The sequence below is a fragment of the Rhinatrema bivittatum genome, chromosome 3 (genome assembly GCF_901001135.1).
Source record: "Rhinatrema bivittatum chromosome 3, aRhiBiv1.1, whole genome shotgun sequence".
In the NCBI taxonomy this organism is placed as follows: Eukaryota; Metazoa; Chordata; class Amphibia; order Gymnophiona; family Rhinatrematidae; genus Rhinatrema; species Rhinatrema bivittatum.
In genome coordinates, this window is record NC_042617.1 from 323195363 (window position 1) to 323208034 (window position 12672).

Genomic DNA, 12672 nt, shown 5'->3' on the forward strand with positions numbered 1-12672 from the left:
GATGAAGAACCAGAGGGGTCTTGAAGACCTCAATATCAACTGGACAAACTGGTGGACTAATTGGAAATACTGGTTTTTCCCTCGCTCAAGCATGTTTTAAAATCCGTCTGCAAACGTGCATAAAAGCCGCTAAAGCCTTAGCGGAAATATGAGCGAGAAGTTTGCTCGCACCACCTCTTAAGATTACATGCACACATATGCATGGCAGGGAGATTTTAAATGAGCTGGGGTAGATTTTATAATTCTACGCACGCGCGTACTTTTGTTCTCGCACCAAGCGCGAACAAAAGTACACCGGATTTTATAAGATACGTGCGTATCCACGCGTATCTTATAAAATCCGGGGTCAGTGCGCGCAAGGGGGTGCACATTTGTGCAACTTGCGCGCGCTGAGCCCTGTGCGTGCTGAGCCCTCCGCGCGCTGCCCGTTCCCTCCGAGGCCTAGGAGGGAACTTTCCTTCCGCCTCCCCCCACCTTCCCCTCCCTTCCCCTTCCTACCCCCCCCCCCCCCCACCTCTGTCGCAGAAGTTACGCCTGCTCGAAGCAGGCGTAACTTTGCACGCGCCGGGCCGGCTGCCACGTGCCGTGTTCCGGTCCAGGGGCTGGTCCGGAGGCCGCGGCCACGCCCCTGGAACACCCCCGAGCCGAAACTACACCCGCGGCACTGCCCTTGGATGACGCGCCGACCGTGTCACACCCCCCGACACGCCCCCAATGATGCGCCGTCCGCGTCACACCTCACGACACGCCCACCCCAAGAAAGCCCCGGGACTTATGCACGTCCTGGGGCTTTGCACTCGCCGGAAGCCTATGCAATATAGGCTTGGCACGTGCAGTGGGGTTTTAAAAGGGTTACGCGAGTACTTATGCGCGTAACCCTTTTAAAATCCGGCCCTATGTGCGTACTTGAGCGCATGATATAAAATCACAGCATAACTCTGTTTGCATGCCAATACACATGTTTATGTGCGCACATGTGTTCCTTTTGAAATTAGCCAGTAAGTCAATAAGCATACAAGCTAAGATTTGGCAGGAGCCAGCCGGGATAGCACATGCCAGCAGCCAGCCGGTGTGCAGAACTTACTTCATCTCAGATGAAGTAAGTTCCAAAGCAAAATAAAAAGGTTAGTTAGGATGGGTTTAGTGGTCGGGGTGCAGAGGGGAAAAGGGAGGAAGGTTAGATAGGGGAATAGGGAACAGGGCAAAGGCCCAATCGTGTTGCCGTACATGTTTTAAAAAATTCTCCCCCCCACGTGCATGAGTGGCCACCTGCCTGCACATACGTGTGCCATTACAAAATCCGGCACGCAGGTATCGGATTTTATAACATGCGTGCTCGACGCACGTATGTTATAAAATTTACCCCAAAGAGTTTCCAGAAATCAGACTTCCAACAAAATTGTCTGTATTCAAACTGATATTCAGGACGTAATGTTCTACTTGAATAAACAGAGATGAACAAGTTGACTCTTCCTATATAAGGAGTCAGTCAAGATTTGGAACTAGGTTTTCTCTCACATATGATCTTGAGAGCCCTAGAAGAGAGGAGAAGCGAGGGGATACGATAGAGACATTTATGGGGCCTAAGAAAATACCTACTCAACTTTGTTTTCTTTCACACTAGTAAACCTGGGCTTTCTGTAACCAAATGAACTCTAATTGAATAACAGATTGCATATCCTTTTCTTTTGCCTAAGCAGGTCTGATTCTGGAAGAGCACAAAAAGGCTGATAATGTTAGAGCCCTGGCTGCATCCTTGGTCTATCTTAGATTGGCCCCTGTTGAAGAAAATGGATTTCTGTTTACCCATTCACATCTCACTGTTGTTGGGATCCTGATTCCTGACACAATAGTCCTTTCTCCAGGGTCTCTTTGAGGGGTAAAACCCAGCTCTACCCCTCCCTCCAGGGCCTATTGTTATTAATTTGGGTTATTTTTATTTTAAATATTTGTTTTATTTTCGATTTAATCACTTTTCCCAGAGGCTCAAGGCAGGTACATAAGAAATAAAATTACAATTTTGTATCAAAAATATAAAGCCAAAACAAATTCAGACATACAACAGAAATGAGCTGGGAAAGGAAGCAGTAAGTAAGATGATACAAAATCAATTCATAGTGGTTAAAACACAAGCATAAGAACATAAGAAATTGCCATATTGGGTCAGACAAGGGTCCATCAAGCCCAGCATCCTGTTTCCAACTGTGGCCAGTCCAGGCTACACGTACCTGGCAAGTACCCAAAAACTAAATCTATCCCACGCTACTGATGCTAGTAATAGCAGTGGCTATTTTCTAAGTCAACTTGATTAATAGCTTGTAATGGATTTCTCCTCCAAGAACTTATCCAAATCTTTTTTAAACCCAGCTACACTAACCATATCCCCTGGCAACAAATTCCAGAGTTTAATTGTGCGTTGAGTGAAAAAGAATTTTCTCCTATTAGTTTTAAATGTGCTATTTGCTAGCTTCATGGAGTGCCCCCTAGTCCTTCTATTATCCGAAAGAGTAAATAACTGACTCACATTTACCCATTCTAGACCTCTCATGATTTTATAGTCCTCTATCATATCCACACACACCCCCCACCACACCTCTTCTCCAAGCTGAACAGTCCTAACCTCTTTAGTCTTTCCTCAGATGGTGAGGAATTACACAAGGAGTTTGTGATATTAAAAGACTGGGCATCTGCATGGCAGATGAAAGTTAAGGTAGACAAGTGGAAAGTGATACACATAGGGAAAAATAATCCCAACTACAAGTACACAGTACAAGGTTTTGTATTTATTTATTTATTTATTTATTTTGAATTCTTATATACCGACATTCCTGTATGAAATACAGATCACACCGGTTTACAGTACAACAGAACGGTCGTGGGAGGGCGAATACATTAAATATTAAGTTAGGTTAAATTACATTAACTAAACATGAGATCATTCAATGGAAACAATTGGAGAGCCATTAAACATTCGAACATTAAACATTGGAACTTTGGAACGATAAAACTTTAGGAGCCATCACCCAGGAAAAGGACTTTGGCATCATTATAGACTATATGTTGAAATCCTCAGCTTAACGTGTGTGGTGGCTGTCAAAAAAATCAAATACTATAGATTGTTAAGAAAGATTAATGAAGGAATAATATAAAATAAAGAGAATATCATAATGCCTCTATATTGATCCATGATTAGTAGTTGTGTGCATTTCTTATTGCCCCACCTCAGAAATAATAGAGCAGAACAAAGAAACATTCAGAGAAGGGCAACAAAAGTGATCCTCATATAAAGTTTCCAGCCAACTGCAAGTTATTAATGTCAAAATAAAAGCAGCTAAAAAATACTTATCTTGATGCAAGATGTTTTCCATATCATACACACAATGCTTATTGAAAGCTGAAGATCCACCCAACACTGCCAGCGTTTTGACATTAAAAAACGTCTGCTTCAGGGGCTACAGAGTTTTTTCAATATGTGGCAGGTCTCCAGCCTTCAATAAGCATCTTTTGTACGATATGGAAAACATCTTGCAATGATAGCAAAACAGTGTCAAGATAAGTGGAATGGTGCGATGGAACGCACACCTATCGTCAATAAAGCACCTACTATCACAACTATCCCTTACTCTCAATCACACTAAAAGTGAAATCCTATACATATCCAGAAAACCCTCCCCACCACCACCCTCCACCGATCCCTCCACACAACCTCTTACAAACCAAACACTCTCTACAGTCAAAAACCTTGGCATCATGCTTGACAATCAACTAAACTTCAAGAGACACATCAACAACCTACTAAAAGATGGATTTTACAAACTCCAAATCCTAAGAAAGCTCAAGCCACTGCTATACCCACAAGACTTTCGAACAGTTCTACAGGCTCTTCTCTTCTCTAAACTTGACTACTGCAATGCGAAGTTCCCTGCGTGTATGGCGCCGAAGATGCCTGTGTGCGCGATGGAAGAAACACCTGCGCACATGTCGCTGATGACATCTGTGCGCATGGCGCCAACGACATCTACACGCCCGGCACTGGACATAGCTGTGCGCATGGCGCCGGAGACATCGGCACCGATATCTCTTGTGCGCATGGAACAAAAAAGATATGCGCACAAGCCTAGTTATGTGCATAACTCCAAATCGGTGCATAAATCACCAAAACATGGGTTAAAGTGATGACGTGGACACTCCAGAAGATCTTATTCCACCTCTCCATCGATAACCCCACCTCGTTCAGGTACTTCCCTCTCTTCGAGGGCTACTTCGACAGAGTATACAATAAAACATAGAAAGCGATCACCGTCTTCACGTACAAATTATACAGACTCGTCGTCACACTATTATCATAAGCACTCACGGCACTCCCACCACAGAAAGTCTGAAAAAAGGAGTGCAACCTGGGAAATAAGCCCTTTGACTTCTAAATCATCTCATGTACCAACTTCAAACACCTTCTCCCACAGAGAGGTAATACAAGTTGATTCCTCTAACGCTTCTACAGCTTCAGAGGATTCAATGCACATATTATGTGGAAAGAAACAGAAAGCCCATAAAGTGTCTAGTAATTTACCTCAAACCACTCTAATACAACCGAAAGCATGTAAGTCACAAGAATCAGATGAACGTGCAATAATGCCCCCTCGTACAAAAGAGGCATTTTATCAATTGTCACAGTCTTTGGCAGGATTTTATGAAACACTTCAGTCATCCTTCAAAATGTCTAATCTTATCCCAGGACAAGCAGGATGATAGTCCTCACATATGGGTGACATCATCAGATGGAGCCCTGGTACGGAAAACTTGTGTCAAGAGTTTCTATAAACTTTTGGCTGGCACTGAGGGCACACTGAGCATGCCCAGCATGCCATAATATTCTCAGCCACAGGGGTCTCCCTTCAGTCTCTTTTTTTCCGCCTTGCACATCAGGAGCTCTGGAAAACTAATTCCCTCACATTTATCAGGGAAGAAAACTTTTCAGTTCCATATTCTCAGTCACAATTTCATCATAATTGGGTCTCCTTTTCACATAGTCTCGGTGAGTACATTTTTCAAATACTTTTTGATCGATTCCGGTCACCTCAGTGTCGATTCCCGCCAGTCGTCGACCATTATCAGGCCAAAAAATTATCATGGCTTTGGTTTTCAAAAAGTGTCCAGACTGCAACCGAACTATGTCGATCACCGACCCACATTATGTTTGTGTTCTTTGCCTGGGATCAGGCCATGACATCTGAGCCTGCTCAACTTGTGCCCAAATGACACCAAAGGGCAGATGAGCTCGGCTAGATAAGATGGAAGAATTATTTAAAAAGATTCCATCATCGTCGTCGACGTCTTCACCAAGGATAACTCCTCCTTTGTCATTGATGCATCGAGATGAAAAACGACTCGATGACCGGCCGTCACCTACGCCATCCAGAACCTCGATAGCTTCATCTTCGGCATCGAGAAGCCATCGTGAGAAGAAGCGGCATTGACATCGTTCTACTGATCCAACTGATGGACAGCCATCGACATTGGGATCCAGACCCTAGATCAGAAACCCTTGGTCTCCTAGAGATTTTCGATTCTCCAGGAGAACAAACATCTCTTCCACCACAAGAAATCCTGCACTCCGTCTTACAGAAATCCTGGGAAACACTTTACGCAATCTCAGCGGTTTCCAGGAAGACGGACATAAAATTCCGTATGAGGAAAACATCACCGTACTCTGTGCCACAATTACCTCATGCTTCAATTGTGGTAGAATCGGCGATGCAAAGATTTAAGAAAACGAAGTCGCATTCCTCATATCCGCCAGGGAAAGACAACAAATACTTGGATGAGTTTGGCAGGAAAATATACCATAACTCAATGCTGACTGCCCGAATTATGCACCATCAATTCTACATGGTACAATACCTATATGAGTGCATACAAGCTATAAAAGGTATGACATGGAAGAGTGTTTGCGACACCTTTTGAGGTCAATCTATGAAGCATATGAAACATCTTCCAGGGCGTCTGCAACAGCTATTGCAGCCCAAAGACTAGCATGGTTACGCTCAAGTTTGATATGTGAAGATTTACACGAGAAACTAACAAACCTCCCATGTACAGGAGATAACCTGTTCGGAGAAATATTTCAGGACACAGTAGGTAAACTGAAGGAGGAAGCTCTAGCAGTACAATTATTAACATCACAACCTCACTATTCGACCACACCTCTTTATATGGGATCTACTCGTCGGCAGTCATATACCAGGAGACCTTACAGGTCTTACCAGTCCTTTCGTACACAGACATACCCTTCTTACCAGCGTCCTGCTCCACAACAAAATACCTCCAACCAACGCAGAGGTAAAGCACGTAACCAGAGACAGCAGGCTCAACAGCCTGCTACTGCAGTAAAATTGACTCCATCTTTTTAGTTACCCTGCCACCATCACAGCATCAAGCACCACCCGGCAGAATTCATTCTTGCCTGGTAGCCTGGGAGAGGATAACATCCGATCAATGGGTTTTGGAGATAGTATGGCACGGTTACCAACTCCAGTTTGTCACAAAACCCCTATTACCTCATCTTTCCACTCTCAAGATTTACAGCGTCCAACCACAATTGGGGGAGGAAATTGCTTTGCTTTGCAAACAACAAGCAATTCGACGAATTTTCCCAGGGACCCAATCAGTAGGATTTTATTCCCCATATTTCCTCATACCCAAGAAGTCGGGTGGCCTTCGTCCCATACTAGTCCTAAGGGAATTGAACAAATTTCTCACCAAAGAGAAATTCAAAATGATATCGTTGAAATCAATCCTTCCTCTGATTCAAACCAACAATTGGATGTGTTCCATCGATCTGAAGGATGCCTACACACATATTCCAATCCATCCATCCTCGTGGCATTACCTATGCTTTCACTACAGGCATCAACACTATCAGTACAAAGTTCTTCCCTTTGGACTATTGGCTGCACCCAGGGTTTTCACCAAATGCATGGTTGTGGTGGCTCATCTCAGACAACAAGGTATAACCATCTTCCCATATCTGGACGATTGGCTCATAATCGCCCCAGCTCCAAACATCTTACTCGATCACCTCCATCGGGTGATACACTGCTTACAGGAATTAGGATTGGTGATCAATTTTCAGAAATCACACCTACAACTCACACAACAGCTACAATTCATAGAAGCATGCCTGGACACCACTTGCAACCGGGCATACCTACCAAACGACAGAATATCACGCTTCCATCACCTTCTACACGAATTGAACCATACTCAGAGACCTTCAGCGAGACAAGTTTTAGTAGTCCTAGGCCACATGGCGGCGGCTATTTTCACAGTTCCCAACACCAGGCTACACATGAGATGCCTGCAATGGGGTTTGAAACTTCAATGGAAACAACACTCACAACCATTGACACAGAAGGTATAGTTGACCTCCGAGATGAGGAAAGACATAACATGGTGGCTCCTGGACTCCAACCTGTCCAAGGGAGCATTGTTCAGCTCCCCTCCCCACAATGCAGTCTTAACCACAGATACGTCTCACAAGGGCTGGGGTGCACACCTCGAGATTTACGAAACACAAGGGTTATGGACAATCTTGGAACAGAACCTGCAAATAAATTTATTGGAACTCAGAGCGATGCGGAAGGCATTACAAGTATTCCAAGACCATCTGAAGGGCCACAGGGTCATGATCTACACGGACAATCAAGTAGCAATGTTTTACATCAACAAGCAAGGAGGGTCCGGTTCATGGTCCCTTTGCAAGGAGACCCTGACAATCTTCGAACATGCTCACCGAAATTGCATACATCTGCAAGCAACTTACCTACCAGGAGTAGCAAATACAAGAGTGGACAGGCTAAGCCGCATCTTTCATCCTCATGAATGGGCACTCAATACAGAAATAGCCCACGACATATTCATGCAGTGGGGGATACCTTCGATAGATCTCTTTGTAATGGAGATCAATGCTCAAGTTCCAAATTCTGCTCGATAAGACCAAGCCAATTCAGGATCGCTCAAGATGCCTTCCTCATTCCGTGGACGACAGGCCTCCTGTACGCCTTTCCTCCCATACCACTCATAACAAAGACAATTCAAAAGTGCAGAGCAGACAAAGCTCAACTGATACTCATTGCCCCGGCCTGGCCGAGGCAACCATGGTACAGTTTCCTTCTCTGACTTTCCATCATGGATCCAATTCGGTTACCTAATCGTCAAGATCTTCTCTGCCAAGATCAAGGGACGCTTCTACACCCGCTACACTTATCTCTACACTTGACAGCGTGGAGATTGAGAGGCTCCTTTTAACAGAACAGGGAGTTTCCACTTTGGCACAATTCATTTTGTTAGAATCCAGGAAACTCTCAACCAGGAAAAATTATAGCTATAAATGGAAACGTTACTCTACCTGGTGTACTTCCAAAGGGGTACCACTATTGGACTGCTCACCTGAATTGCTCATTGATTATCTTCATACACTATATGTAGCTGGTCTAGCAACATCATCCATCAGAGTTCATCTCAGCGCCATAGGTGCCTATCATAGACCAGTTAACAATATTTCTATATCCAATCACCCCTTACTATCTCGTTCATCAAGGGGTTAACGCACCTTCGTCCTCCGATCTCTAAGCCTCCAATTCCATGGAACCTCAACATAGTTCTGGAACAGCTCATGCTTTTCCCGTTTGAACCCATGGACTCAGCACATATTAAATACCTCACATGGAAAGTTGTATTCCTCGTTGCAGTAACATCAGCACAAAGAGTTAGTGAATTACAGGCCTTGGTCCATTATTCTCCATATCTGCAATTTCATCACCAAAAGGTAGTTCTCCGAATTCACCCATCCTTTCTACCAAAAGTGGTTTCTCAATTTCATCTCAATCAAACCATGGAATTACCCACTTTTTTCCCTAAACCTCACGCAAATGATAGAGAAAAACAACTGCACACACTAGATTGTAAAAGAGCCTTAGCATACTATAAAGAGAGGACAAACTCGGACTCCCATGTTTCTCAACTCTTTGTCTCCTTTGATCCAAAGGCACCTGGATTACCAGTGACTAAACGCACCATCTCCAGCTGGATAGCGCAGTGCATCAAATTCTGTAATGACAAACAGAAACTACAACTACATTCAGAGCATAAAGCTCACCAAGTCAGAGCAGTAGCAGCCTCATTGGCACACCTAAAGAATGTGCAACCCATAGACATTTGCAAGGCAGCTACATGGTCATCGCTTCATACTTTCACATTGCACTACTGCCTTGATCAACAGGCAGCCACTGATGCGAAGATAGGGCAAGCAATCCTACAAACTCTATCCTCCTATCCAAAATGACTGCCACACTGTTAAGGATCACGTACAAATATATATATCATAAATAACGTGATTGGGAGCTTGGGACTCCCATGACAGCATGGCTAATTCAGCCCTGCTATCGACGGGAAAAAGCAAGTTTGCTTACCGTAAACGGTGTTTCCGTAGATAGCAGGATGAATTAGCCATGCTGACCCACCCTCCTCCCTGGCAGTGACCTAGTCTTCGACTACACTACAGCTTAATCACAGACTGAGGAGATTCTGTTACTTTCCTGCGTGGGAACACACACGCAGCCGCAGAGAGCAAAACTCTAATCTCTGCTTTGACAAGCTCCACCTCCCGGACCTGATTGACAGATCCCATGACAGCATGGCTAATTCATCCTGCTATTTACGGAAACACCATTTACGGTAAGCAAACTTGCTTTTATTTACACTGTCTATTCCTTTATTAATACTGATTATTGCCATTATTAGCACTGTTTTTTACTCATGTTACTGCTATAACATCATGTTACATTTCTCTAATCGTTTTTTATACCTGACAAAAGGAAATGCCTTTCTTCCTGCACCCTCAAGTTATATTTAAACCTATGTGATATGTAAATTGAACACCGGTATATAAAAACAAATAAATAAGTAGTTTTGAGCTTGACATTAATAACTTGCAATTGGCTGGAAACTTTATATGGGGAGCAATAGAGTTAAGAGATATTGATTTTAAGTAATTGAAGAAGTTCTAAGTGCATATAAAAAATTTCAAACAAAGGATTTAAAGCTGGAAATAGAATACTGCATCTAAAGCTGATTGGAAAGCCTCTGTGGGAAGATGATTATACTACAGTATGCTGAGCCAAGGCTGTAGTATAGTACATTTCTATTCGATACCAGTAGTTATTTGTAAAGTGTCCTTATTCCTTTGTATTTAAGGATTTATTTAGTTGGGTATTAGGTATTGGGCTCTGTAATAATTTTGGTACTTCTTATGTTGTATACTGCCTGATTTCTCTTCAAATAAAAGTAAGCTCCTATAGTTCTGATCCCTGTTAATTATTTTGCCAGTTTTACAGAGCACCAATCAATAACTTTTCCACTGTTGCCTCATTCCAACACAGCAGTAATGAATAAAACTCCAGCCCTTAAGAGGCTCCTATATAATTAAATAAGTAGATAAGGTTGCCATACTGGGTCAGACCAAAGGTCCATCAAGCACAGTATCCTGTTTCCAACAGTGGCCAAGCCAGGTCACAAGTACCTGGCAGGATCCCAAGAGGTAAATAGATTCCATGCTGCTTATCCCAAGAATAAGCAGGGGATTTCTGCAATTGCACCTTAATAATGGTCTATGAGATATATTTGCATTCATTTGGTCTAAGAAACAGATTAATTTGTATATTCTGGTTACCCACAAACCAAATCAGCTTGCAGCCCTCAAGGACAGGAGTTGCACATCCTTGCTTTAGAGCCTTCATACCACCACCTCTGTGGGCACCCATCCCATAGAAGGACCCTTAGCTTATTGGATTCAGACCCAGTTACAGACTTTGCTGGCTTAGAAATGCAATCTCTAATTTAAAATACTATTTTTTTATTCCTAGTTCACTGAAGAGAACCCAGAGAGATTTCCCGGTGCTCCTCCAGTAGGAGGATGGGTAGTGGATAATTTTCCCATGACTTCAGAGCACTGGGCAGCTCTAGCAAATGCAGGGCTCATTCCTGATGATATTATCTGCTTAGTAGACACAGAAAATAATGGTGAGTAAACATGTTGACTCTTACTTTAGGACTGGATATTTTAGTTATGCCTGTTTCTGTACTAAGTATGAGGTCTCTTTATAGATAGTCTCACACCATTCCAACTCTGCGTCCAATGTCTGGCAAGAATTTAGATGGATAAGCTTTTAAATATAAAGTTAAGCCATTTAGATGGATAACCTTCCCGTTATCCGTCTAAATGGGTTTTGAATATCTATCCCACAGTGTGGTGATGGGAACAGAGTTGAGATGATGGGTAAAAGATGAATAGGAGAGAGGGTAGGGAGCTGGTATTGGTATAAGTCTGGGAATTTATATACTCATCTATGCAATGTGGTAAAGAACCAGAGAAAAAGAGAACTGAGCAGGCAAGATGGGCCAATTGATCCTTAACTACTGTTATCCACTATGTTATGTGATTCCTTTTGATCCAAATCACCCTGAAAAGGTGCACAGACAATGGCAAATAATAATATTATTTTTTAAAAAGGCATATTCAGAAGGAACTTATAAATTGTTAGTTATTGGGTATTAGCTGACACTGCCTTTTTGTAAAATAAAATGAAATAATTTCTTTTGATCTGGCTACACCAGGCTAGATGCATGTGTTTATGCTCCCCTAGCAGCAGATGGAGACAGAAAACAACAGGCTTGCTGATGTCACCCCCTATTGGGACCCATGCTAGCTTCAGCCTTCCAGTTTTCTCTGTCTCCAGCAAATGGTAGACAAGCTTCCCATTCTGTATGTAAGCTGAAGCCAGGTCTAGGCCAGGAGAATAGGACTTAGTAAAGATCTATGTTGCACCTACCACAAGAGACCTGTTGGACTGTTACTCCCCCACTTAAGCTTAGCCTTCGTCAAGCGGCTTTCAGGAGGCTTCCAGAGGGCATTGAGAGCAAGAGTTTGTTGACTGTCCTTGCTCCCTGACTTCTGCATGCCTGCATCTTGTCTCCCTCCCAACCCCTTTATCTCTCCTGGCTCTCTCTCTTCTTTGGAAGCTTCCCCACCTCCTGCTTAAGGTTTTTGAAATGAAAATGTAAAGAACATTTTTAGTAGAGAGCCAACACCTTGAGGGAGACTCTGGCAGACAGCACTCAGCAGTAGTCAGTGCCGCAGTGGTTGGCTGTGGTGAAGAGCTGGGAGTTGTGCTCTGGGGCAGTGGGTGGTTGATGTCAGAACCAGACAAGTATACTGAGTGCGGCAGTCCCTGTAGCTCATACAGGATTTATCATGCTGGCACATAGAATAGCAATTTATGCCAACAGTGCCTGGAGGAGGGGGAAAGAGCTAGGCAGCAGGGGTCCATGGTTCAGGGGATCTCACAGCAAGGGCCAGCTTTCAAGGGAGTTCACACTTGTTAGTTTGCTTACTTATGAGCTCAGCTTTTGACACTGTTGACCATCAATTCTTGCTTAATCACCCTATTGACATAGGTATCCGGGATCAAGCATTACTCTGGTCTGCCTTTCCTTGAAGTATGCTCTTATTCCATTTTATGGAATTCTATGCAGTCTGCCTCTATTCCACTTAACTGTGGTGTTCCTCAAGGATCCATCCTCTCTCCAATTTTATTCAACTTATAGTTAGCTCCG

The 12672-nt window shown here is 43.4% G+C and overlaps 1 protein-coding gene across 6 annotated transcripts in view; it reads left to right on the forward strand.

The window, feature by feature from the left end:
- Window positions 1-12672, forward strand: part of AK9 (adenylate kinase 9) — an 829950-nt gene that overhangs the window by 316619 nt on the left and 500659 nt on the right. For all 6 annotated transcript variants that reach the window (XM_029595283.1, XM_029595287.1, XM_029595288.1 and 3 more), the window contains one exon: window positions 10923-11079. In XM_029595283.1, coding sequence (XP_029451143.1) covers window positions 10923-11079 — 157 coding nt within the window. The remainder of the gene's footprint in view (window positions 1-10922; window positions 11080-12672) is intronic.